We start from the raw sequence: 26,193 nt of genomic DNA, 5'->3' as shown, positions 1-26,193 counted from the left end.
TTTGTATAACTTGTTTGCATATTCCACACACCCCTGACATCACTGGAAGGTGTGTACTAAATTATATCAGCTCAGCATCTATCTTAAAATGCTTCTATAATTGTCATTGTAAAAAAAAACCCTTATTCCCTTCATACTTTTTCAATTACTTTCTCCTATGTGGCCACAGTGGCATGAGGAAGATTTCCATCTGTCTGCTTGATATGTTTTGGTGATTTCCCCATTTTTCATGGGGGGAAATTTTAGAAAATGTGTCAGATCTCAGAGTTCAGCAAAATTCTCACAGGGGGTTTAAATGATGGAGTCCAGAAGCAAGTATTCGGGGTGTGGGGTGTGGTGGTGGTGGGGTTGTGGTAAGAAAAAAGAGCACAATAAAATTTAGAGGTTCCAGAGCTCCGCTCCTGTGAGCTCCTGCCCAAAATGAGGCCCGGAGGAGGTATTCCTGCTTTTCCCAGTTATGAGATATTCTTGCTTTTTCCCTTCTTGAGGGAAGTTACAGGAGTCTGTCCCTGTTCTACTTTTTACATAAATTTCTGTTTTTTCCTTTACACTGTGGGAAGGGAGGGCCATGGACAATGAGAACAAAACACCCCAGGAGTTCTTCTCTTTAAAGAGGAGCCCATACTTTTACTTCCTCACAACTCAAGATAATGGTCTGTTCGAGATCTGCTAAATGCAGTTGCGGACTGATAGCTGTGTTGTGGTAAAACTTGGGCACGGGCAGCAGAAAATCACTGCAATAAATGGAGGATCCTGACAGTGACATGCCTCATCCAGGCAGAGCTGGTCTGGCTCCCCCTTATTTCCACTTTGATCTGGAGGAAATGAAAACCTTTGTTTCCTCTGGTTCAAATGAGAAACTGCACCTGCAGCCCTTACTTGGGTGAGGATTCCAGGCAGTGTTCCCTCGAAGCTGAGCTGGCGTGAGCTAGCTCACAGATTTTTAGCCTCCAGCTCACACATTTTTTGTCTTAGCTCAGGAAAGATGACCCCAGAGCAGGCTAATTTATGCAGCAGCTCACAACTTTAATGCCAGGAGCTCACAAAGTGGGATTTTTGTTCACAAGACCCTGCAGCTTAGAGGGAACATTGGTTCCAGGTAAGCTTTCAAAATGGTGCACCAGTGCCGTCACCTTAACCCCCCTCCCGCCATTCTTTTTTTTTTTTAACAAGTAACCCTGTAGGGAAATGGAGTTGGGTGTCAAGCCGTGGGTGGGGGAGGTAGAGATCAGGCACAGCAAAGCAAGGGTAGTTGTATGCAAACCCTTTTCTCACCCAGGCCTATAGCCACAGGGGTGTGGGGGGGGGGCACTGCCCCCTTACATCCAGGCAGGGCCCCCCAACTTCCAGAGGACCTCCAGCATGCAGTTGGCTTTTTTCATTTTCGTTTTGCCATGGTTGAGCCAGCGAAGCATCATCAGTGGCAGCCAGATCCAGGAGAGCTAAGCAGGCCACAGTTCACTGTGGCAGCAAAAGCAACAGGTAGAGAAGAGGGAGGCAGAGGAAGCCATGTGGAATGGGCGGGGGAGGGGAGGATGGATAGAGCTGCTGGCTGCAAAGTGCCAGAGTGGGAGAGAAGGAGTAGAAGGACCTCTCCCCCCCCCCCCGCAGTCCCTTCTTCACTCCAAAGTTTTAGGTTGGCTGTCTCAATTTGGCCACATTCAGAGCCTCCGGCTTTTGCCCCTACCCTACAAAGCTTCTGAGAAGTGGCAAGCCCTGCAGTGTATGGGAAAGGGTGCCTCCTGACTTTTTAAAAAGCCCCCCGACTTGTAAAGCCCTGGCTACGGCCCTGTTCTCACCCATTCCAGCTTTGCTTGCTGCTGCTGCTACCATTTCCACATTCCCTTTGTAGATGAGGACATGTTTTCTCCAACACAAAGGGGGAAGAGCAAACAAAGTCATCTGGATTCTCCTGTTAATTAGGGTTGTCAGCCTCCAGGTAGTGGCTGGTGATCTAAGAGATCAGTTCCCCTGGAGAAAATGTCTGCTTTGGAAGGTGGGCTCTATGACATTATACCCCAGTGAAGTTCTTCCCCTCCCCAACCCTGCTGTCCTCAGGCTCCAACCCCAAAATCTCCAGGTATTTACCAACCTGGAGCTGGCAACCCTATGTTTACTGCTGGGACTTTCCTGCAAGAAGGACCTCCCTGCGGATTTTTTGTTGAATTTTGGGTGGCAAGGGAAAGCATTTATTCTCCCAGGCTTACTGGTGATTATTTCCCAGGCCTCTTTTTGCCCCCAGTATATGTCAGGTGGGCCCAAAGAAATGCAGCTAGTCGTAATCAAATTGATTCTGTGCTGCTCTCTTGGTTTTAGTTTTTTTCCTAATTGTGTAGGGGTGGTTTTTTGGCTATCATTTTGTATTTCAACTGTTTGCCAGAAACTGCCTTCAGAGCAGAAATGGAGAGTGCAGGGTATATACATTATAAATAAGAAGCAGATATGCAAACGGATGTTCAGAGGCATACTGCTTTTGAGGAACATACTCATATTCCTCCCACTCCGCTTTGTATTGCTCCTCAGATCCTCAACTTACTCTGATACCAGAAATGAGCTGCGGGGGAGGGGAAAGAGTAGCTGAATTAATGGACCAAGGGGAATGAAGAGTCAGAGCCCCCCCCCCCCTCCGCAGGAGAGAATGCTCCTCTCCTGGGTGGTGTTTTTAAGTCTGGAAGTAAAGATCTCCTCTCCTTCCCCATTACATACATGAACAAGGGAAGCACATGAAAGGAACTTAACATCATGACATCTAATGTGGACCTCACTAAACCAAGCCAATCCGCTCAGCGACTCTTGCATAACCCAGCGAGGTCCTTCATTTAAACTCTGGTGTCTGTTTCCTCCCCTTTCTCTCTCCCTCCCTGCCCCCCCCCCCCCAGGTTGCATCACTGCAAGGCTGTTTGCAGCTCTTTAATCAAAAATCAAAGTGCCGTCTGGGAGTTGCAAACACCGCCTAATGTATATTGATGCTCTCTTCTGTCTTTCAGGGTCGCCATGGCAACTGCATCCTCTCAAGTTTTGATACCAGATATCAATTTTAACGATGCCTTTGAAAACTTTGCTTTAGATTTTTCCAGAGAGAAGAAGCTGTTGGAGGGGTTGGATTATCTAACAGGTTTGTGCCAATTCTGCGGTCCCAGCCTCCCTCTGCCACCCCCCCACCCCCAGCCTTTCCCCTGCTGGGCCCTGCTTTGCCATTCCTTCCTAGCTTCTCTTCCTTTTTGGCGCACAGAACAGTTAAGTACTTTAACCAGTCCCATCAAGGTACGATCTGCACATTCAGCAGAGTGAAGTGATGGAATCCTAGAACAATAGAATTGATTGAGGTGCTGCCGGTGGAGAGAATACCATTTTTTAAAAACTTCTGATATGCCGACAAAGAGGAATGAATGAATGAATGAATGAATGAATACCATTTTTGATGTCTCCTCCCAGGGGTCATTTTGTAGAAAAATAGGTGACGGAGCTCATTAGCATAATTAACATATCCCCCCCAGCCAAAAGCAACCTAATGCAAGAAAGAAGAGGCCTGCTTGGCCTGGCTGGAGATCCAGCCAACCGAAGCAGGTCTCGCTCGCCTGGGACTCTCTTTGGCCACTCCCTCCCCCCACCCTCCGTCAAAAGGCCAGAGCCACCTGCCGTCCCAGATCACATAAGAAGTGGAGAAAGGGTGGCAAGGACATCTCCAGGGGTTAATGAGGGCTGCTGGGGGTGTGGCAAAGCTCCTGATGGCTGGCTGGCTGCCCACTCTCCTAATCCAGGGATTGTTATGCAGCTGCACCTACTATTCAATGGACAAGGTAGGTGAGGAGGAGGAGGGGGAACCCTCAGAAAGGTTCAGGAGCTGCGCTCCTGTGAGCTCCTGCTGAATCTGTTGCCAATACCTCCTCCATATACAACACACACTTTTAGCAAAACCTCTTTCTTCACTCTCCCCTGCTTCCACCCAGTGGATTCACTTGGCTCTTCTTGAGCCTCAGTACATCATCTGAGCTTGCTTTTATGTCCCACCTGTGAGAAACTTCCAAGCCGTATTGCAAGCGAAAGCTTCCTTCCCAGTGTTGGGTTTGAAAGAGCTTTATTATATCTTCTTCTGCCTTTGAGGGAAAAGGCAGTGTCAAGGGGCCTCTCCTTGGCAGGTGCCCCCCTCCCCCGAATCCAGCTCAGGGGGACTCCCTCCAGTCAGTTGCTGCAAAAACAGGCTTGGGAGAGACTCTTGTGGATCAAAATGAGCATGTTCCTTTTAAGGAAAGGGAGCAGGCGCACCCACAGACATTGTGAAGCACGTGAGGAAGTTCTGGGAAACAGCGTTTGAGTCCACAAACCAGGCTTCCCCTGTCCCTCCTAGTGGAGGTTATGAAAAGAAACTTCATGCAAAGGAAGGGGACTAATTACCAGCATCTCAGTCAGATATGTAGCGTTTTGAGTTTATTCTTTGTTCTTGGTTGGTTAGATCGTTAAGGCAACATTCTGATGGGCAACTTGGTTTTAATTAGTTCGTTAACCTGATTATGTCAGAATGCAGGTGTCAGATTTCATTGTTAACACCCTTAATATCTGAGACTCTTGCACGGATGGGCAGCCCTCCCACCCATCTGTCGCTTTGTGCAAGGGCCCACGGTTTCTCTCTGGTGGAATCTACCGATGGGCTTAAGCAGCAGTGAAAGAGAATTAAACAGAGCATTAATATCAGGCGTCATTTAGAGCAGAGAAAGAACCCAGGCAATTAAAGCATTGAGCAAGGACAGAAGTACATGTTACGCATAGGTCCATGATTGTTTTACAAGACGGTTTCCCCATCTTCTAAATGCAACCACTGGGGCTACTTTTTCAGGAGGGAGAACAGTATTGGGGAAGGAGATAAGGAGCCCTTTAACTCTGTCATCTTCTCCCCTTGCCCCATTGAAAAAAACCCACTAAGACACTTTTAGAAGAAGACTGCAGATTTATACCCCGCCCTTCTCTCTGAATCAGAGACTCAGAACGGCTTTCAATCTCCTATATCTTCTCCCCCCATAACAGACAGCCTGTGAGGTGGGTGGGGCTGAGAGGGCTCTCACAGCAACTGCCCTTTCAAGGACAATTCCTGCGAGAGCTATGGCTGATCCAAGACCATCCCAGCAGGTGCAGGTGGAGGAGTGGGGAATCAAACCTGGTTCTCCCAGATAAGAGTCCGCACACTTAACCACCACAAGGAATGTTTTAATCATTGATTGGTTTTAATGTGAATTTAATATGAATTTATTGTTTTATTATTGTGTTGTTCACCTTAAATGTTGTTAGCCGCCCTGAGCCTGCTTCGGCGGGGGAGGGCAGGATACAAATAAAATTTTACATTACATTACATTACATTACTGTCTCCTGCAGGAATTAAAGCTGCTCCAGAATGGAAAAATAGCAGGGGAGGAGTGGGTTAAAGACTGGCTGTCCCCCTTGCACCATTCTACCCCCAAAACAATCTTTTAATATGATCAAGGAACTAAACATTAGGTATAGTTGTGCTTTTGCAGGAAAAGCATAAAAAGTATGGATTCGAATCAGGGCTGGCTGCAAAATCCAATTTAGATTAGATTTTGCAATCAAAACTGGATCGCCCGTCTCTCAGACCACTCATCTAATCGAATCCCATTCAGAATGACTTCCAATGAGCGACTCAGTTCTGGCTTTAGTAATGGTTCCGTTAAGTGCCTTTATTGCTTCTCTAAGCCCATCCGTGTCCTAGAGAACTTCTGGTTGCTGAGACACTATTGAAGTAATCAGGAGTCTCTCTCTTACACCCCCCATCCCTCCATGCTGGGAAAAGATGGCTTATGGGGATGGAGAGGCAAAGGGCAGACCATTTCCTTTCTGCAGCATTAAAGGTTGTAAGCTTCAGCAGATAATTTTTCAGTCAAAGACCTAGAAAGGAGAGGGATCAAACCCTAAATGTGGTTAAACCATTGATATCTGCTTATCTGTGCCATTTTGACATAATCGTCTGTAAAATACTGCAGTGACTCTTATAAGAAAATGTGCTGTGCAGTGAGGTTGGGCGGCTTTATTTTCAAGATTTGTATGCCGCTTTTTTGGCCAAGCGGGGCCACCACTTATGTATACCACTCACTTCCATTCCGATTGTTCTGTAATGTTTTAATGCAGTTTTCCATGAAGTGTTCCTTATGGAGCCAGGTGGTATTTGCTCTTGTACAACTCCCTTTAAGTGGGGACACATGGCCTAGGGGCAAAGCATGGTTTTTGTATCTACAAGGTTCTCAATTCGGTCTCTAGTGTCTTTGATTAAAGGTTCTCTGGTGCTGGAAAAGAGAATCTATGCTTCCAGACAGTTTCAACACTGCACTGCCCAACCCAAGGCAGAATTCTAGTGCTCAGATGTAACTAAAATGATCTAGACACCCGGAAGAAAGCTTTGCTAGATCAAAAGGTGTAACTTGATTTTTGAGGTACTGGCTTTAATTTGAAAGACTTGTAAACATTATGCAGAGTTAACTTTCCTGAGTGAAACGGTCTGGGACATTATGGTCTGCCCTTGAACCTCTCCTTTGTCCATAGAGCACCCAGGTGACAAAATGTAACTCCCATTTTTTTTTTTTGTCTTTGACATGGAACTGTATTGTCTTGTTTAAAAAAAGCTCTTGCTCCTTAGGAACTTGTAGCTTTCAGCAGTCATCTGTAAAAGTACTTTTAAATAGTAATTATCACATGACCATTTATTCACCATTTGCTGAGCAGAAAGGTTAAAACGGATAAAAGGAAGTACTTCTTCACCCAAAGGGTGATTAACATGTGGAATTCACTGCCACAGGAGGTGGTGGCAGCCACAAGCATAGCCACCTTCAAGAGGAGGTTAGATAAAAATATGGAGCAGAGGCTATTAGCCACAGTGTGTGTGTGTGTGTATGGCCGCTGTGTGACACAGAATGTTGGACTGGATGGGCCATTGGCCTGATCTAACATGGCTTCTCTTATGTTCTCTTATGTTCTTATGTTCACTTAAGTGTTGGTTAATTGGTCTTTTATTGTTTTTTAAAGAGGGAAATCAGTTTGAACACAGTTTCAGAAACGCGGCAAGGATTGGAAGGGGGTACAGGTGCCACCCAGTCAGTGAGGAGCACAATTGGTTTATGTTTCAGACCGGCAGAACAAGTTTTCCCTGAGCTCGGACTTAGAGAGGAAATGCATTATACGCACTGTACTCAGCATAGTGAATATGCTTTCATAGTAGCTGACTTCCTCAGTGTACATTTGCGCGCACTGAAATAATCCACTTCTAATCTATGGGCAAGTTTCTGATATGGGAGGCCAACATGATTACAGCATTTTCTGTAACGTGTTGCCAAAGGACACAGAAGAAGCATCTGTAAAGGCACTAACATCCTGTCTTCATTGTCACCTGTTGCCCCCACAGCACCTAACCCACCATCGGTCCGTGAAGAACTTTGCACTGCCTCGCACGACACTATCACTGTCCACTGGATCTCAGATGACGAATTCAGTGTCAGCTCCTACGAGCTCCAGTACACCATCTTCACGGGCCAAGCCAACTTCATCAGTAAGTAGTTGTGGGCTTGCATAGCCCCCCCAGCTCCTAGGGGCAAACTCAGATGTGTTTCATTCATAATACTTCTAAGGGGGAAGGAGGGGTGAGAAGAATTATGGAGCTACACGTAATGTATTGTTCTACTCTGAACCTGGCTGCCTGTCAATATTCTAATCTTCTCATCAAAGAACCCTTGATATACTTTAGAAGAAGCCCTGGAGTTTTGGGGAAGACAATTTGAAAAAGACACAGCCTGTTTTTATTGGCATGTGTCAATGCACACAGTTCCAAAGCTCTGGGAGCACATAAGTCTTTAGAAGAGGGTGGGAACAAAACAAGGGGCTGCAGCAGAAGGAGCTGCAGGGAAATCTCAACCAACCATCACTGTTTTTATTTACATTTATACCCCACCTTTCTTCCCTTTGAGACCCAAAATGGCTTGCCCCAGGGGTGACCAAACTGTGGTTCAGGAGCCACATGTGGCTCTTTCACCCATATTGTATGGCTCTTAAAGCCCCCATTGCCCTGGCTTGGACAAGACATTTGTCTCTTTAAATCACTTGTCTAAGCCAAGCCAGCCAGTGGCTTAGGGAATGCATTTAAAGTTAAAGTTGCTTTCTTTCCATCTCTCCACCATCTTCCTTCCTTTCTTCCTTCCTTCAGCCACCCCTGGCTTGCACTGTTCTGTGTTCTGTCAGTTTATCCTCACAACAACACTGTGAGGTAGGCTAGTGTGACTGATCCAAAGTCACCCAACACACTTCCATGGAAGAGTGGGGATTTGAACCAGGTCTCCCAAATCCTAGTCTTAACTGCTGCATGGCACTTTATTTTCACTATTATTTTTATGGTGGTGGTTTTATTTTATTGTTTGTATACATGTCTTATCTTTAGCTATGGAACGCTCCAGGCTGTGTGCATGCAGTTCTCAGACATTCTTCCATCTAGTTTGTGATCCAGATGTAGGCCCTGCTTATCTTCAGCAAAGGCTGCTGCTTTGTGTTCCTTTAGACCAGGCGTCCCCAACATGGTGCCAGTGGGCATTCTGGTGCCAGCCGACACCTTTCCTTGTGTCTGCCGAGTGTTTTTAGAAAATGGGCGGGACTGGGTGGGGCTTTTGCCCAGCAAGGCTTCTGATTGGCCACTGGAGATTTGATCGGCAGTGCAGATTTAAAAAAAAATGTTGCTTTGGCAGCAGTTACCACGACAGCACAAGGATCTTTGCTATGTGACTGAAGCAGTCTTTGTCACTGGCCCCATCTCCTGTGCACCCATTTTGCACCCACCACACTAAGTCAGAATTCCAAAGGTTGCCGGCAGGCTCAAAAAGGTTGGGGGGCCCTGCTTTAAACCATGGCCCCAATACCCTTGGCATAAAGACCTGCTTCAATGATTAAAATAAGATAGGGGCTCTTATGGGTGGAGCCTGCTTATTCTGTAAATTAGAGCAAATGTTACTGAAATGGCACAATGAAAGTGCAATAGTTTTTTTTTAAAAAAAAATGTTTTATTAGAATATTTCTGCCCTGCGTCACTCTCCTGTCGGATCCGTGATGTAGCAGAATGGATATAAGAATACAGTCTCCAGCCAGGCTGAGCTTTCAGCTTGACCCACGTCCAGTTTGCTGGCCCAGCGTTATTGGAAACAGAGCTGGCACTGCAGTAAATGCAGCTTGATTTTGTGAGCCAGGTGCCTGGAGAAGCTGGCCCTGCCACTTCCTCCACTCGACCTGCACTCTGGGCACAGTGGTTTGATTATGAATTGGCCCTTAGCAGCCCTAAGAAAAATAATATTACGAGGGGGAGGAGGGAGTTTTTGTTTGTAAGCATTTTCAGCCTAGAACGTACAGGCAAATCTCTAGTGGTTTTTCGTACTTTGGGTCTGTAATGGCTTGTCGGCGAGATGACAGCCCATTGACAAGGTAATAGAGTTAAGCTGCAGGGCAGGGAACTGTAATGACCACAGGTTAACCTGATGCAGTGGAGTGAGGGGCGAGAATGCTGAGAGAGTGAGACAGTTGCTGCTTATCAGTAATGAAATAAACCCACAGAAAACACTGTCTTCAAACTCTATTATTGCACGTCCCTTTTCGTTTTGTACCCCCTCCCTCCCTGTTTCTGTCTTCAGCCCTGACTCCTTTTTTTTCCTTTTTAAAATAAGGGAAAATCCGCCTCAAGTTATTTCACTCACTAGCTTGAAAGTTTAGGTATCATGCTTTTCTGTCCCATCCACCCCTCCCTTTAGGAGGAAATTTGGGGGTGGCTTGAGAGAGCGAGTTTGGTATAGTGGTTCAGTGTCCGGACTCTTATCTGAGAGAACCGGGTTTGATTCCCCACTCCTCCACTTGCACCTGCTGGAATGGCTTTGGCTCAGTCATAGCTCTCATAGAGGTTGTCCTTGAAAGGGCAGCTGCTGGGAGAGCCCTCTCAGCCCCACCCACCTCACAGGGTGTCTGTTGTGGGGGGAAGAAGATAAAGGAGCTTGCTCCGCTCAGCATCCTCCCGATATTCGACTATTTGCGCTGGGGCTGCAGCAAGCATCACGGTTTTCACGCAGCAAATGGAAACCGTTAAAAACTAGTTTCCATTTGCTGTGCAAAACCCACAATGTTTCCTGCAGCCCCGACGTACATAGTGGGAAATCGGGAGGATGCCGCGCGGAGAAGATGGACGTGAGGGCGGAGTAAGGTGAGTGCAAAATCAGTCCCAGATTCAGAGAGAAGGGCAGGGTATAAATCTGTAGTCTTCTTCTGCTCATAAGCATTATTGGTTGGCCTGCACATCTGTTATCTCGGCTATATAGACATATTTTTAACACCCAGAGCTGTGCAGTGAACATCTCGTGACTGCTAGGAGCTGCTATCAGTTCAGGCTGAGGTAATGAATTGAAAGGAGTGATGAGCTGATTTGTAAGATTCGTCATTCTGTTTTTATATAACAGTTTTTATATTGCAAGAGCACGTCACTGTGCACAGTAAACTAATTTTGAACGGTAAACTAGTGCTGCTAGACCTCTTGGGACTGTTATCAACTGTAAAATACAGGTGGAGGAAATAGGATGGTGAAGACTCATCTTGTGTATAGACAGGTGACTTGTCAGGGAGAAAAGTTGTGGCTTGATCTTGATGTGCTGGCTTTTCCATATTCAGGGAGTTATTGAGAGAGACCATTGGAACCTGGGATTATCTGCTTTGCATTCTGAATCAGTACAGACGCAGGATAGATTTTTTTTTTTTAACTTTTGAATTATGCTTAATTTGTCCGTGACCGAAAGAAGCATTTTGCTCCAAGACATAGGCTCAGTTCAATGAATGATGGGCTATGAATTCTCAGTCAGTTCTGTGGCAGGTGATTTCATTGGCTATCTTTTGTGAAGGGGGGGGGGGCAGAGAGTACTTTCCAGATGCTTCCTGACTGTAGTCTCATTCTTCCCAACTTTCTTTGCCAACCAATCACAAACAGTGGCCAATTACTCAAAGTTCTTTTAGCCATGGTTTGATACCATGTCTTATTTGAGCCTGAGACCGACTTCCCACTCACCATACGCCGTTCTCATGTTCCTCTTTTCAGCAGGGCTTCCTTCCGATTTCACACTACCTGCCCTGGGGCTGCAAGTAACATCAATGTTTTTGCAAGGCAAACAGAAACTGGTTTTTAGATGTTTCTGTTTGCTGCGCGAAAACGCTGACATTACTTGCAGCCCTGGGGCAGATAGTGCGAAGGAAGCCCCACAGAGAAGAGGAACGTGAGAGCAGCGTAAGGTGAGTGGGAAACTGGCCTGAGAGATTTCCCACCTTCCCATCCTTATTGGGAAGGCAGAAGCTGGCCACAACCGAAGTAGGAACAGATTGCAGCTGCACATTCACCTAAATCTGCTGGAAGCTCTAAGATAATCAAACAGCAGTGTTTGCTTGACAGTGTTAGCGAGGAAACCCTCCTTTTGGAGTTCTTTGCAAGGGACTACAAGAAGAGCAGCTCTCCAGGCAGTAAGCCAAAGGCTGAAGGAGAAGGAAGACAGAAACTTGGATGTTCTGATAGCCATTCTGTGCTTTTCAAAGGGTTGGGGCCTAATGAATTGCTCCTGAGAGCGGGCAGTTCTGTGAATCACTCCTCATAATGAAACCCAGTCTTTCTAGAGACTAGCCTTCAAAAGACTGCATTGGCAAGTGTGCATTCAAGGAAGAGGCTAGCGCTCCCCAGCAAGCTAATGATGAGATGGGATTGATTTTTACCTCTTCCCTCCTTGCCCTCGAATAATATCACAAAAGGTCTCCAGGTAATTCTTTTAGAAAATGCCTGTCTTGTCTAATCACTCCACTAACGCCACAGAAACTTTGTTTGGCATGGATGGGATTACAGGGATGCTGCAGGCCCCCTTGTGATTGACAGCTGACAGGGCCTCATCGTTTAGAATTTTGTGTAGTCTTGTAAGCAAAGAATTAGAGCTCATGGTTCAGTGCCCAGGCCTTTGCATCCTGTGTATGCGTCTCTATGCAAGGAGATTGGCTGATGGTTCTATTGTGAGGGCAGCTTCATCTGCTGAATGTGGTCCACTTCTCCAGAAACCCCACCAGAAAGTGGCTGCCATGTTGTGAGAGGACTCCAGGAGGAACAGAATATAAACAGAGAGCTTTGAAAGCCCATCTGCAGTGCTGTGAGCCTCTATTCCATACGTCTGTGTGGTCATAGCATATCAACAGATTGAATGCTGGCGCTATGAATTCTCAGTCAGTTCTGTGGCAGGTGATTTCATTGGCTATCTTTTGTGATGGGGGCACCTTGCTCTTCCCTGCTGGACGGTCATTCCAGTTATGCCCTGCAGCCAGTCTGGGATGTGGAGAAGATGCACCATTTCCATCCCAGGTATACAAGACTCTTTTTGGGCAGCAGGAATGGTGGCAACAATATCAAGGGGGTAGGACAGTGGGTGGAAAGAAAGCTCCCTAGAGCAGAGTGCCTGAGGTGGAAGCATGTTACTTTCATCTCTGACAGTGAGCTGTGGGACATATTGTTCACCAAAGAAGATGGAGGAAGAAAGGGAGGAGGTGGGATCAGCCCGTGGGCCATCCATCCAAGGGAAACAAGATGGTGTTCTAGCTGACAGTTCACTAGTATAACACTGATGAAGCTGCCTTCTGCTGATTTAGACCATCAATCTTCCGTCTTTCCTTCCATTTTTGTATTAATATGTGCATGTGTATGTGCACTTGGAAGTCATGGCAACTTCTGATGACTGACTCCTACTTCGGGACATGGAGGATATTCAGGGAGGTGGCTGAATAAAGCCTGCCCTTGCCTCCTGGTATTCCAACGAGGTATCGCGTCCAAGTACTTGCAAGAGTTGACCCTGCTTAGCTTCTGAGATCAGGCTTGCCTGGACTATCCAGGTCAGAGTAACCATTGATCTTTCAAGGTCAAGATTGTCTACCCCAGAGGTGTCAAATGTATGGCCTGTGGGCCACATCCATCCACCCAGGGTTTTTATCAGACCTGTGGCTCTTTTCTTCCCACCCCCCCTGGCTTCACCCTTTGAAACTCGGGAGTTCCCAGTTCCCATCTTCCATCTTTTGAGGGCCAAATTAAAAACAATACCAGGTAGTCTGTGAAGTTCCCAGCTCCTTCTGCCTTGTCTTTGCCGGCTTCAGCAGGAAGCTCTTCTGGGCTTGCAAAGAAAATGTGGAATGGATTTTCCATTAAGGTCTCTGTGCCCAGACTTGGCCCCACAACGTCCCTTTTATGTCAGATCCGGCCTGGGTAACAAATTGAACACCCCTGACTGGTAGCACCTCTCCTAGCCCTAAAGTGGGATCTTTCACATAATCTACTACTTTATTCCTTCAACTGACAGTGCTAGGAATTGAACCTGGGACCTTGCACATAAAAACCAAATGCTCTACCAGTGAACCACATCCCACTGCACATGCATATAAAAAGACCTTCACTGCACTGTGAATGTGGTTTGGGCACTCTCTCACACCAGGGGCACCTGCAGAGATCTTCATGAGGATGTTCAGGGGTTGTTCATTCTGGTTCCTGTTGTCTCATCTGGGCAAGGCATTTTTTCATTTTCTTTGCTTAAAGCTGTACTTTGGCCTGCCAATACACAAGGGGAAGGCAATGCATCTTTCCGCACCAAATGACAGTGCTTATTCCACGCGCAATGAGGATTGTCTGAGATTTCTAGAATCATTGAGTAGTTAATTAGTATGCTAATTGATGAAAAAGCAGGTTGCTTAACAGAATTTGACATCTGCACCAACATTCTGTTTTCTTAATAAATCTTCATAAAAGAGTAGCCAACTCAAAGCCTTTGTTGCAAAGTGGTGAGATAAGCTAGTGCTTCCTGCAGTCCCCCGCCCCATAATGCTATGCTGCAAAAACAGCAGTGGTTCTGCTTTCTGGTTTGTGTGGACCTCTTACCATAAGTATGGCATCCCAGAAGGGACATGACAAGGCTGTCCTCTTCCAGGTTGCAAGAGTGCTGCAGTTTGAGTTTGTAGACTGGTCTGAAGTCCTCTCTTTACATGTGATCTCCAAGTACCGTTGGGTTAATGTTGCCTCTTTGTCCAGGTTGAATTCCATCTTTTGAGGGCCAAATTAAATACAATACCAGGTAGTCTGTGAATATGACAAGGTGGTTTGGGATGGAGCCTCAGCAGTTTGGGGAGAAAGCGAGATAACCCTTCCCCTCTGCACTAAAGCAAATTCTCCTCACCCCACTTCAGCTACTCTTTGCTCTGCTGGTAAACATACAAACACGTTTCTATGTGAAAGGGAAGTCACTTGGAATGAGAAAACAGGGAGGGGGGAATTAAGACCCTTCTGCTTATGTCATACCCCTGAGGGAAACCACATCATCTCCACCATGCTGCTGTTTCAAGCCTGAAAAACTGGCCGCAGGAGGTCACTTCACAGATCCTCCACCACCACGTTTCATTTGGCCCTAATGTGCCCCCTTTTAATTTATGCTTCACTCAGTAACTCTGTGGCACAGAGCGGTAAAGCTGCAGTACTGCAGTCCGAGCTCTCTGCTCACGACCTGAGTTCGATCCCAGTGGAAGCTGGGTTCAGGTAGCCCGTTCAAGGTTGACTCAGCCTTCCATCCTTCCAAGGTCGGTAAAATGAGTACCCAGCTTGCTGGGGGGGAAGCGTAGATGACTGGGGAAGGCAATGGCAAACCACCCCGTAAAAAGTCTGCCGTGAAAATGTTGTGATGCGACATCACCCCAGAGTCAGAAACAACTGGTGCTTGCACAGGGGACTACCTTTACCTTTTTACACAGCAATTAGTTTATGCTGGTCTGTGGTATTTCCACAGCCACTTCTATAGCAAGTTAGCTACTGTTCCACATGGCTGTGGCCCCAAGTGGCTAAGAAAAATACTGGCAATCCCTGCATTCCCTAGCCTAGATGGAGGGGCACCATTTTCAAAAGGACCCTCTACTGAACCCAACTATTTGTTGCCTTGGAAGACAGAGAAAGTTACACAAGTTCTCCAGGCCATTCACATCTTTGGTGGGAAACAGCTAAACTATGGCTGAATCTTCTAGGAACACCTTAAGAACCAACGGCCACCATTCCAAACGTTGCTTTTAAAAAATCAGCGTCCCTCAAAATCCAAGCATGTTGAAAGTTTGGATTTGCACATTTTGAACTCTTTGCCAGATTTTGAATGTGTGCTGCTGTTTTTGGCAGTAAAACACAGCAAGCAGTCCAAGCCCACTCACATCTTGGACCACTTCAGGCTCAAGCATTGCTTGCTCCTGCACTCTTCTTTGCCTGCCTGGGGTTGTGAGGTGGAGGAGATACATGTAAAGCTGAGCCTGGTGACCTGAACAGTTAATACAGCTGTTATCACCCATTGCTGCAGATCCAAGGCTCTTTGGAGAACATGGCTTGTAGGTACAGCCAGATAATCCTCTTCATACACAGTTGGTTTGTGCATCTTTATCTTTTCCTTGGCACTATTATCTCCCTGCCAACTTGATGTTGGAGATTCTTTTAGGAACGGTCTTGCTGGATCGGTCCAAAGGTTCATCTAATCCAGCATTCAGTTGCTTCTGGGAAATTCCCAAGCCCCTGGGGATGAAGGCAACAGCCATCCCTAAAATGCATCAGATGTCTATCCAGACCTCTACCTTACTCTGTTTTCTTCTTAAAGCAAAAGTCAGGGCAGGCTGCCAACAAGGGGAGCATGAACCTTTTCCCCATGGAGGGGCCCTCTCAGCTAGAATGACTTGGCTTTATTTTGCCTGGTTTCTGGAGCTTAATAAAAATGAGCCCAGCTTCTTTCACTCCTCTTCTTTCTAACGCCCCTGCAGACTCCTCTGGACTTGCCAGGGAAGAGATTAAATCAACTGGAAAGATGTGGGCTCCCAGCTGGCCTCGTGCCTGCTTCTTGGTTGCTTCCCACACCCCCATTACCAGACTGTAAATATTCTCTCTGAATCAGACAAATTTATGGAGAGGGAGAGATCTCTAAGCCACTATAATAATAATAATAATAATAATAATAATATTTTATTTTTATATCCCGCCCTCCCCGCCAGGCGGGCTCAGGGCGGCTAACAGGCACGGGAGTCCCATGATTCTTATTGGACAGTATAACAGACATGGGAGTCCCATGATTCATAAAACATAATAATTTGACATTAATTACAAATAGTTATTTAAAATACATAAAACAAATAAAATATAATAAGATATATTAAGGTAGGTGCTAGAATGATGTAATCCAGATGTATTTAGGATGGCTAAATATCTGTTCATTCGTTGATCCGGTTCTATATCAATTCAATTACCACATGTTGTCTCAAATGCCAACTGAAAGAGAAATGTTTTGCAAGCCCTGCGGAACTGGTTCAGGTCCCGCAGGGCTCGCACCATCTCTGGTAGATCGTTCCACCAACGAGGGGCTATCACCGAGAAGGCCTGCTCCCTAGTGGCCTTCAACCTAACTTCTCTTGGCCCAGGGATTGTTAGTAAGTTCTGGGAACCAGATCTCAGTGCTCTCCGGGGTACATACGGGGAGAGGCGGTCCTTTAGGTAGGCAGGTCCTCGGCCATATAGGACTTTAAAGGTGATAACCAGCACCTTATATCGGACACGGTAGACAACCGGCAGCCAGTGCAAATTACGCAGCCCAGGCCGTGCAGGCTCCCACCGTGGTAGTCCCTCCAACAGCCTGGCCGCCGCGTTCTGGACTACCTGAAGCCTCCGTGTCCGGTACAAGGGCAGCCCCATGTAGAGGGCATTGCAGTAGTCTAACCTCGAAGTGACCGTTGCGTGGATCACAGTTGCTAGGTCGGCGCGCTCCAGGAAGGGAGCCAACTGCCTCGCCCTCTTAAGATGAAAGAAGGCGGATCTAGCAGTGGCAGCTACTTGGGCCTCCATTGATAGGGAGGACTCCAGTAGCACTCCCAGGCTCTTGACTTTGCGCACCGGTACCAGTGGCGCCCCGTCGAAGGCCGGTAGAATAGTCTCCCCTCCTGGCTCGCCGCGGCCCATGCAAAGGACCTCAGTCTTCGCCGGATTCAACTTCAGCCCGCTCAGCCTGAGCCAGTCAGCCACGGCTCGTAGTGCCCGGTCCAGGTTTGCTGGGACATCACCAGTCCGGTCGTCCATCAATAGATAGAGCTGGGTGTCATCTGCATATTGATGGCAACCCAGCCCATTCCTCCGTGCAATCTGGGCAAGGGGACGCATAAAGATGTTAAACAGCATCGGGGAGAGAACTGCTCCCTGAGGCACTCCACAATGAAGTGGGTATCTCTGAGACAGCTCCCCCCCAATTGCCACCCTTTGTCCCCGACCTTCAAGAAAGGAGGAGAGCCACTGTAAGGCTAGCCCCCGAATTCCTGCGTCGGCGAGGCGACGGGTCAGCAGCCGGTGGTCGACCATATCGAACGCCGCCGATAGGTCTAACAGCAGCAATACTGCCGAGCCGCCTCGATCCAGTTGCCGTCGGAGGTCATCCATGAGGGCGACCAGGACTGTTTCTGTCCCATGGCCCGGGCGGAAGCCGGACTGGCATGGGTCTAGGACGGAAGCGTCCTCCAGGAATTCCTGCAACTGCGCTGCCACGGCCCTCTCAATAATCTTGCCCAAAAAAGGCAGATTTGAGACCGGCCGGTAGTGTGCCAATTCGGCCGGGTCTGATGACGGTTTTTTCAAGAGAGGGCGGACCAATGCCTCTTTCAGAGGTGTTGGAAAGGCACCTTCTGAAAGGGATCGATTTATAATATCCCGTATAGGATATCTTAGTTCCTCCTGGCAGGCCTTAATTAGCCAGGAGGGGCAAGGGTCCAGATCGCAAGTCGTGGAACGTGCAGTGGCAAGAATTCTGTCGACTTCGTCCAAGCTGAGCGGGTCGAAGCAATCCAGAGTTGAATCAGAAGACACGCATTGGGCTTCGAGTCCACTTACTGCCTCCAAATTGGCGGGGCAGTCCTGGCGGAGCGATTGGACCTTATCCGCAAAGAATTTCGCAAAAGCCTCACAGCCAATTTCCAATTCCTTAGCTTTAGAATTGCCTTGAGGCAATGTAGTCAAATTCCGAATTATTCTAAATAATTGGGCTGGGCGCGAATTTGCAGATGCAATCCTAGCTGCAAAGTATGTTTTCTTTGCAGCCTTGATTGCCATCTCATAGGATTTCATAAACTTCCTATAAGATGTTCTAGTCGCCTCGTCACGAGTGCGTCGCCATTGCCTCTCTAGCCGTCTAAGGCCTTGTTTCAGCTGGCGTAATTCCGGGGTGTACCACGGAGCCAGCTTAATCCGAGGTCGCAGAGGGCGCCGAGGTGCGATCTCCTCGATGGCCCCAGAGAGCCGGCTATTCCAGGTCTCTATCAGGCCATCAAGAGAGTCACCAGAGGGCCAGGAGTCCCGCAGGGCCATCTGGAACCGTTCCGGGTCCATTTGGCTCCGCGGGCGAGCCATAATCGGCTCCTCGCCTAAACTATGAACCCTGGCTGAACAGGAACCTTCTGTGTTGAGAGAGAGCACGCGTCTGAGGACATACAGAGAGCCCGCATAATGTAGTGGTTAAGAGCAGTGGACTCTAATCTGGAGAACCAGGTTTGATTCCCCACTCCTCCACATGAGGGACGGGACGGACGGTGGCTCAGTGGTAGAGCATCTGCTTGGTAAACAGAAGGTCCCAAGTTCAATCCCTGGCATCTCCAACTAAAAAAAGGGTCCAGGCAAATAGGCGTGAAAAACCTCCGCTTGAGATCCTGGAGAGCTGCTGCCAGTCTGAGTAGACAATACTGACTTTGATGGACTGAGGGTCTGCTTCAGTATAAGGCAGCTTCATGTGTTCATGTTTATATGAGGCCTGCTGGGTGACCTCTGAGACAACACTCCCTCCCTCAGAACTCTCTCAGCTCCACCTATCTCACAAGGAGCCTGTTGTGGGGAGAGGAAAGGAAAGGTGATTGTAAGCAACTTTGAGACTCCTTAAAGAAAAGTGGAGCATAAGAACCTACTCTTCTTCGTTTAAGTACCAGTTGTTGCTGGGCCCAAAACATCCGCAGGCTGTCGCCCCCATGCTCAGCTTGTGGGCTTCTGGGAAATGTTTGGCTAGTTCCCACTGGAAACAGGATGATGTGTTAGGTAGATTTTTGCTCTAAACAGGCAAACGTTTCTTACATTCTAGTTAAATCCATGGAGGGGTACATACGTGGTCACAATTGACTTGAAAGCTTAGTGGAGCATCTGTATTCAGAGACTGTCTACCTCTTAGGGTTGCCAATCTTCAGTTGGGGACAAGAGTTCTCCCAGTTTGGATGCCCTCCCCCCACTTCAGAGTTATCAGAAAGCAGGGGTTGGGGAAGGAAATGTCTGTTAGGCACTCCATTATTCTCTATGGAGACCGGTTCCCATAGGGTATAACGGAGAATCGATCCATGGGTATCGGGCTCGGGGAAGGGGCTTGTATTTTGAGGTAGAGGCACCAAATTTTCAGCATAGCATCTGGTGGCTCTCCCCAAAAAGTCCCAAAGTTTCAAAAACATTGGACGAGGGGTTCCAATTCTATGATCCCCAAAAGAAGGTGCCCCATCCGCCATGATTTCCGGTGAAGGGAAGGCATTTAAAAGGAGCGCAGTCCTTTTAAATGTAATGGCCAGCACTCACTTCGAAGTTCAATTATGCTTGTCACACCCTTGCTCCTGGCCGCACCCCCAAAGTCTCCTGGCTCCACCCCCAAAGTCCCCAGAAATTTCTTGAATTGGACCTGGCAACCTTACTGCCTCTGAATGCCAGCTTTTGTGGGAGAGATGTGCAATTATACATCTGAAATTCATCGTCTGGTGCTGGCAAGGGGTATATTTATTTGTGTTTTGTATGGAGTGATGGAGAGGTAGAATAAGGATGGGGAGGTGAACCTCATTAGGGCTTAGGGGCTTAGGACTTGGCCAGATGAGTAAATTGCATACGCACATACCCCACAATAGAATGCGGTACCTGCGGGTGTCCACGTGTTTGAAGAAGTGGACCCTGGTCCCCAAAAGTCTGTGCTGGAATAAAATTTGCTAGATTTTAAGGTGTCACTGCTGCTGTTTATTTGTCCATGTGGTGGCATCTGACAGTTGGCATCTGAACTATAGTGACCTTGCAAGGTTTTTAAGGCCAAAGTTGAACAGAGGTGATTTGCTGAGGCCTGTCTCTGCATAGCAACCCTGGACTTCATTGGTGGTCACCTGTCCAGGTACAAGCTAGGGCCAACCCTGCTTAGCTCCTGAGGTCTGACGAGACCAAGCCAGCCTGGACCATCAGGGCATTTATCCATGTTCCTAAACATTGCAGGGGGGGCACAACAAGAGGAGCCTTTTAGCCTCTGTGACCTGTTCATAGATGTTCTGAGGTCCTCTGGTTGGCTACTCTAGGAAATGGGATGCTAGGCTAAATGGTTAGATCCAGCCAAGCTCTTCTAATGTTGCTTATGCTCCTCCCCTTTTCATGGCAGGCCTCTACAACTCCATGGACAGCTGGATGATCGTCCCCAACATCAAGCAGAACCACTACACGGTGCATGGGCTGCAGAGTGGCACGCGATACATCTTTCTCGTCAAGGCAATAAACCAGGCCGGCAGCCGGAACAGTGAACCTGCCAGGCTCAAGACAAACAGTAGGTGTTTTAGGGCACACCTGTGCTTTTGGAAGCTGGCAGGGAAGGAGCTATCAAAAGCAAATGTACAGAGTGCTCCATCGGTAGCATATGGCTTCTTTTGGGAAAGATGTCAGACTTATAGAATCAGGAGTGAAGCTTACCCAAGAACTCTGGAACTCACCCTAAGTACAGAAAACCCTCTCCCAGACACATGTGTATTGTTAGGGACCCATAGTCTTCATGCATTTGGAAGTCACTCTGCTCATCTCGCTGGTCTCAACCCATTGAGGTCATTTAGGACTCTCTTTCATTTGGCAGAATCGCTTCCTGGCTTCAGACCGCTGCCTCCTAATTTCTGTAGGAGATGAAAGTGAGATTTGATTTATGTCTAGAATGCTGAGGTTGGCAGAGGGGATTGTACCACTTCAGTCTGCATCCCCAGTAGAGGGTTTTTTTTTTAATGATTCCCATGCTTAAAAGAAAGCAATGTTTGTAACAATCCCCATGCTCTTTGCAAGTAAAAAGCTAGCAGAGCAAGGGGAAGTAGATTCCCAGCTCTACTACCTTTCTGTATTGCATGGAGTTTTTAAGCAAAGGGACATCCAATGCTGGAATCCAGTCTTAAGTGATGCAGTCCATTCTTCCTCTTCAGCAGTCCACAGCCTCTTATGTCAACCCTGACAAGGAGTTTGTACTGACCACAAAAGGGGACAGAAAACCAGCCTCAGATCTGAGAAGGTGCACTGGAAGAGGGAGGAGGGGAGAAACCACTGTAACATCAGAGGGCTTGAAATATTTGCACTAGCATGAGTCTCAAGGGACTGGATTGGCACAAATGAAAGAGAACAGTTTCTGCTCAGGCCACATTCTCTCAAACCACTTCAGGCTCTAGTCTAACCATTGCGTAGATGTGGCGCGCGGTATTGAAGAACTTAGCGGAAAGCTTTAGATACTGGGGTTGAAAAGATTCAACCAGCAAGCAGCCAGTGGGATACAGCAGGTTGTGAATAGTTCTGGTGTTGTGACAACAGGGCTGTTTGGATTTTGACCGTTGTGGGATTTGAGAACGGTAGGTGGAACCAGCAGTATAATGGCAACAGGAAGTCAAGGTGGACCAAAAGATGAACTTTTGGTCCATCTTCCCAATATCATCCACTCCTCTCAATAGCAACGCTGTGAGATCTCACAAAGAGAATATTATTTCTGCTACCAGAAACTCTTTTGTTGGATATGCTTACTGTGCATGCTAAGCCTGCATTCTGTCACTGAGCTACAGCTTTTCCCTTTTGGTCACTGGTGTCTCTGAGCATCTTATCAGTGTCACCCTCCTAAGCAAACATCCTGTCACTTTCAATGGATGGTAATGAGGGATAGATAAAGAGTGAAACTCAGCCATGGCCTGGTCATATGATGCTCTTGAACGTAAGATAATTGCCTTATATAGAGCCAGATCATTACTCCATCCAGCTAAGTGTTGTCCATGTTCACTAGCAGTAGCTTTCCAAGGACTTGGGGAGAGGAAGGTCTTTCATACCATAAGCTGCCTTGGCATCCTGTCACTGGAGGTGCCCGGGACCTCCGGCTTGTGCTCTAGTCATAGCCCCTCTGGTTCTGGCCAGCTGCTAAGATCTAGATCTATTACCTGGAGTAACTGTTCCTGATTCAGTCTCAGTTTTACCTGGCTTTGGAGGCTGAATTTCCACACTTTCCTCCAGTTAATCCTGATGATTCAGGAGTGTCAGATTTACAGTTCAGGGGATGCAGTCAGCCCATCTAGGACTAATCAGGCCCATGGCTCTTTTCTCCCCCATCCTGTCCCTGTCGAAGCTCTAAGGCTGCCATCTTTGCCTGCTTCAGCAGGAAGCTCTCCTGGCCTTGCAAAGCTGCAAAGAAAATGTGGAATGGATTTTCCATCAAGGTCTCTACACCCGATAGACTGCTCCCAGATTACTTCCTACCTGGGCACAGAGACCTTAATGGAAAATCCATTCCATGTTTTCCTTGCAACTTTGTCCATGCTGCAGTGTCTTTCAGTGGAGAGGAGCTCAAGTAGTTTGACTTTCCAGTGTTTGTATGGCCAGTTGAAATTGTTGCTTTCCTGAAAATAAAGGGTTGATGCTTTAAGCCAGCTTGTCTCTGCTGAATGGCCCTGAGAACTGGTGCCTAGTGAATACTCATTTCATGTTTTCCTAGGCTCACGGCACTTTTTTTTGTTTTGTTTCTGCTGTGATCCTTGTCCTTTTTCTTGATGTTTTTTTAAAAAATTGCATTGCCACATCCCATTATTTCCCTACTTTCCATTTTAAACAAAATATCGCAAGAGCTTTAAGCATGTTTGCATTTTAAGTAAAAAAACAATCTTTAATTGTGTTTATAAAGTTTATATCTCTGCTACCTGGCATTACCTTTTATGACATGATTGGCCTGGCCCCACAAAGTCCCATTTATGTCAGATCGGGCCCTCGTAACAAATGAGTTCGACACCCCTGACTGGGAGCTCTTTCTTTTTCTCTTTGCATGATGTTTCGTTCTGTCTACCATCTGCACTCCACCGGGCATTTAAAGTGATTTATTGCCTCTGCTGCTCCCATCACTCCCTGGGAACTGCTCTGCCTTGAAGTGAAAAAACCAAATCAAATCTAGTCCGTGCGTCGAAAGAACGGTTCGGCACTGATGAAAACCAAGCCCTGGACTTGCTCTTTTATTAAAAATGTATCACTTGACTATTTGGCATTTCGGTGCAGGCCTCTGAAAGAATGGATTGTTGGCTTGAGAGATGAGCCAAGTGCTCTTTAGGAGGGGAGCGGGCTCGTATCAATGAACCGATGGGCACAAGGGGAGTGGGGAAAAGCAAGGTAGGCAGGCCCAGCTGCCTGTTCCGTGTCAGACGATGGAGAGATTAGAATGCAGCTAAATGCTCTGCTTCATGGAGGACTCCATTTGCTAGATTAACGGAGCACCCACCCAAAGACTTATTTCTTATTCTTTGCAGTGGATTCGTCAGCTTTTGGCTTGATGGCAGAAAATGAGCACAGGTTTCATGGAACGGACTCTGAAATTCTGATCCTTGTTGGTTGTATTGCAGATTGTAATAAGAGTAACGAGAGACTATTATTTTTGTTTTAAAAAAGTCGCTGCCTTTTATTTAATATTGTAATATTGCCTAGCTATTAAAATGGTTGTCTTGCAGCCTTGTGCAGGGAACAACTGGGCATTCAAATATGAATATGTGCAGTCAGTAGTGCGGCACTCAGATGAATTTCTGCCTTCTAATTAAAATTATCCTAATGCTTCTGCAGGAGACGCGTGCAGAAAAAGCTCCAGAAGATTTCTTTTGCCATTTGCAAGGTCCTTTGAAAGCTCCATAGCCCCAGTTCCCTATTTTGGAATCAAATACCTTTTGTTTTTTCTACTGGGTAACGCAACAGAAAGCAGAGGGCGGCTGTTTGGCTGAGGCCACCCTGAAACTCAAGAAGACCACTAGCTTGGCCAGGCCAGTCCTCAGACACAACCCACCCCTGCACCATCCACTCTTCTTGCTTTTACCAGCCGAAGCAGGATTAGAGCTTTGCAAAGAGGGCCGGAAGAGATCAGGCACTAGACAAGAAAGAGCCCTGCTATATCGGACCAGTGCAGAAAGCCAGTTTGGTTAAGTGTGCAGACTCTTATCTGGGAGAACCGGGTTTGATTCCCCACTCCTCCACTTGCTGGAATGGCCTTGGGTCAGTCATCGCTCTGGCAGAGGTTGTCCTTGAAAGGGCAGCTGCTGTGAGAGCTCTCTCAGCCCCACCCACCTCACAGGGTGTCTGGGGAGGAAGGTGTGGGGGAGGAAGGTAAAGGAGATTGTGAGCCGCTCTGAGTCTCTGATTCAGAGAGAAGGGCGGGGTATAAATCTGCAGTCTTCTTCTTCCATCTAGTCCAGCAACCTGTCTCACACAGCGTAAAGGCCATTGTCTCCTCATTGTGCCTCCTGGGACTGGTATTCGAGGACTGCTGCCTCTGGCTATGGAGGCTCTCTTTAATTGCCATGGCTAGTAGCCATTGATGCTTGAAGGAATGGTGGGGAAGGAGGACTCTGGTCTCATTTTGGGCAGGAGCTCACAGGAGCGCTCCAGAAACTTTCAGTGTGATTGTGCTTTTTTTCTTACCTCCCCCCTCTCTGGGCTCTATTGCTCAACCCCCCTGTGAGAATTTTGCTGAACTTGAAGACTGGACAAACTTTCTAATATTTCCCCTCACAAAAAATGAGGAAATCACCAAAACATAAATCTGACAGCAGCGCTTAGTACATGTCACCTCACAGCAAAAACTTTTCTTCCGAACCAGACAGAAAAATGAAGCGCTTAAAACATCAAAGGATTTTCATGACTAGCACTATTAACGCCCATCTTGGAACCACAAATTATATCTTAATTTATATTGTCTTATTTTTAATAATGCTTTATTGTAATAATTTAACATTGTCGTTTTACTGTTTTACTTGTTGTTTGACTTGTTGTTAGCTGCCCTGAGCCCAACTGGGGAGGGCGGGGTATAAATGCAAAGAATAAGTAAAATAAATAATAAAGCAGACAGATGGAAGTCTTCCTCATGCCCCTGTGGCCACATAGGAGAAAGTAATTTTAAAAGTATGATGGCAGCAAGGTTTGATTTTGGCAGTTATAATTCAAGAAGCATTTGAAGGTAGATGCTGAGCTGATATAATTTCGTACACCTTCCGGTGATGTCGGGTGTGTGGCATATGCAAATGAGTTGTGCTAATGAGCTCCAGCACCTCTTTTTCTACTCAATGACCCCTGAGTGGACTGGAAGCCTGACCAAATGACAGAGAGGTGCCAGGGGGTGAGAAAGGAGGGTCACACTTGGCCCCCCAGGTCCTGCTCTTCCCCCTGTGCAGTGTGCTGGATTGTGGTCAAGGACTGAGGGCCACACAGTTCTCTTTACAAAAAGGGGTTTGCCTCGCTTAGTTCTTGTGCCTCTTGGCACTGAGAAGAGCGGATGGTGCAGCGGGGTGGAGAGGGAGAGGAGAGCAGTTAAACATAGAAGGGTGTGTTGCTCCTGTGGGCATTCACAGCTGTCTGGTTATACTCATACGGTCCCTTTCTGCTTCTGCAACTGCCTTTGTTAAGTGAAAGTACGTTTCTGCCCCTCCTCTCTTGCATGTGTTGCACCTTCAACAGGAACTGAAAAAAGAAATCCTTAAAAACTTACAACCCTCCTGCACCTGGAAACAAGGCTGGCCCTAGACTGTCTGACACCTTGGGCAGGGGTAACTTCTGGCGCCCCCACTTCCAGAACCGATAATGTCACATAGTCATATGGGGGGTGCCCCATTTGGCACCCCAGACGGCTGGTGCCCTAGGCAACTGCCTAGTGGCAGGGCTGGCCCTGGCTGGAAACCTGAGGCCTGCAGCTTCTCCAGAACAGCAGTGGGTAATGTGCTCTGGCTGGCCTCTTCAGCACTTATTTAATTGAGGAATAGTCATAGAGAGCCAGTTCAGCCTAGTGGTTAAGTGCGCGGACTCTTATCCGGGAGAACCGG

At 47.3% G+C, this 26,193-nt stretch overlaps 1 protein-coding gene across 1 annotated transcript in view; it reads left to right on the top strand.

The window, feature by feature from the left end:
• Positions 1-26,193, top strand: part of MID2 (midline 2) — a 265,992-nt gene that overhangs the window by 225,821 nt on the left and 13,978 nt on the right. Inside the window, exons 6-8 of the mRNA XM_060249671.1 lie at positions 2,988-3,115; positions 7,406-7,549; positions 20,508-20,669. Of these exons, the coding sequence (XP_060105654.1) occupies positions 2,988-3,115; positions 7,406-7,549; positions 20,508-20,669 (434 nt within the window). The remainder of the gene's footprint in view (positions 1-2,987; positions 3,116-7,405; positions 7,550-20,507; positions 20,670-26,193) is intronic.

This window comes from Heteronotia binoei, chromosome 11 (genome assembly GCF_032191835.1).
Source record: "Heteronotia binoei isolate CCM8104 ecotype False Entrance Well chromosome 11, APGP_CSIRO_Hbin_v1, whole genome shotgun sequence".
Taxonomy (NCBI): domain Eukaryota; kingdom Metazoa; phylum Chordata; class Lepidosauria; order Squamata; family Gekkonidae; genus Heteronotia; species Heteronotia binoei.
This window is presented reverse-complemented; position numbering and strand designations above follow the sequence as displayed.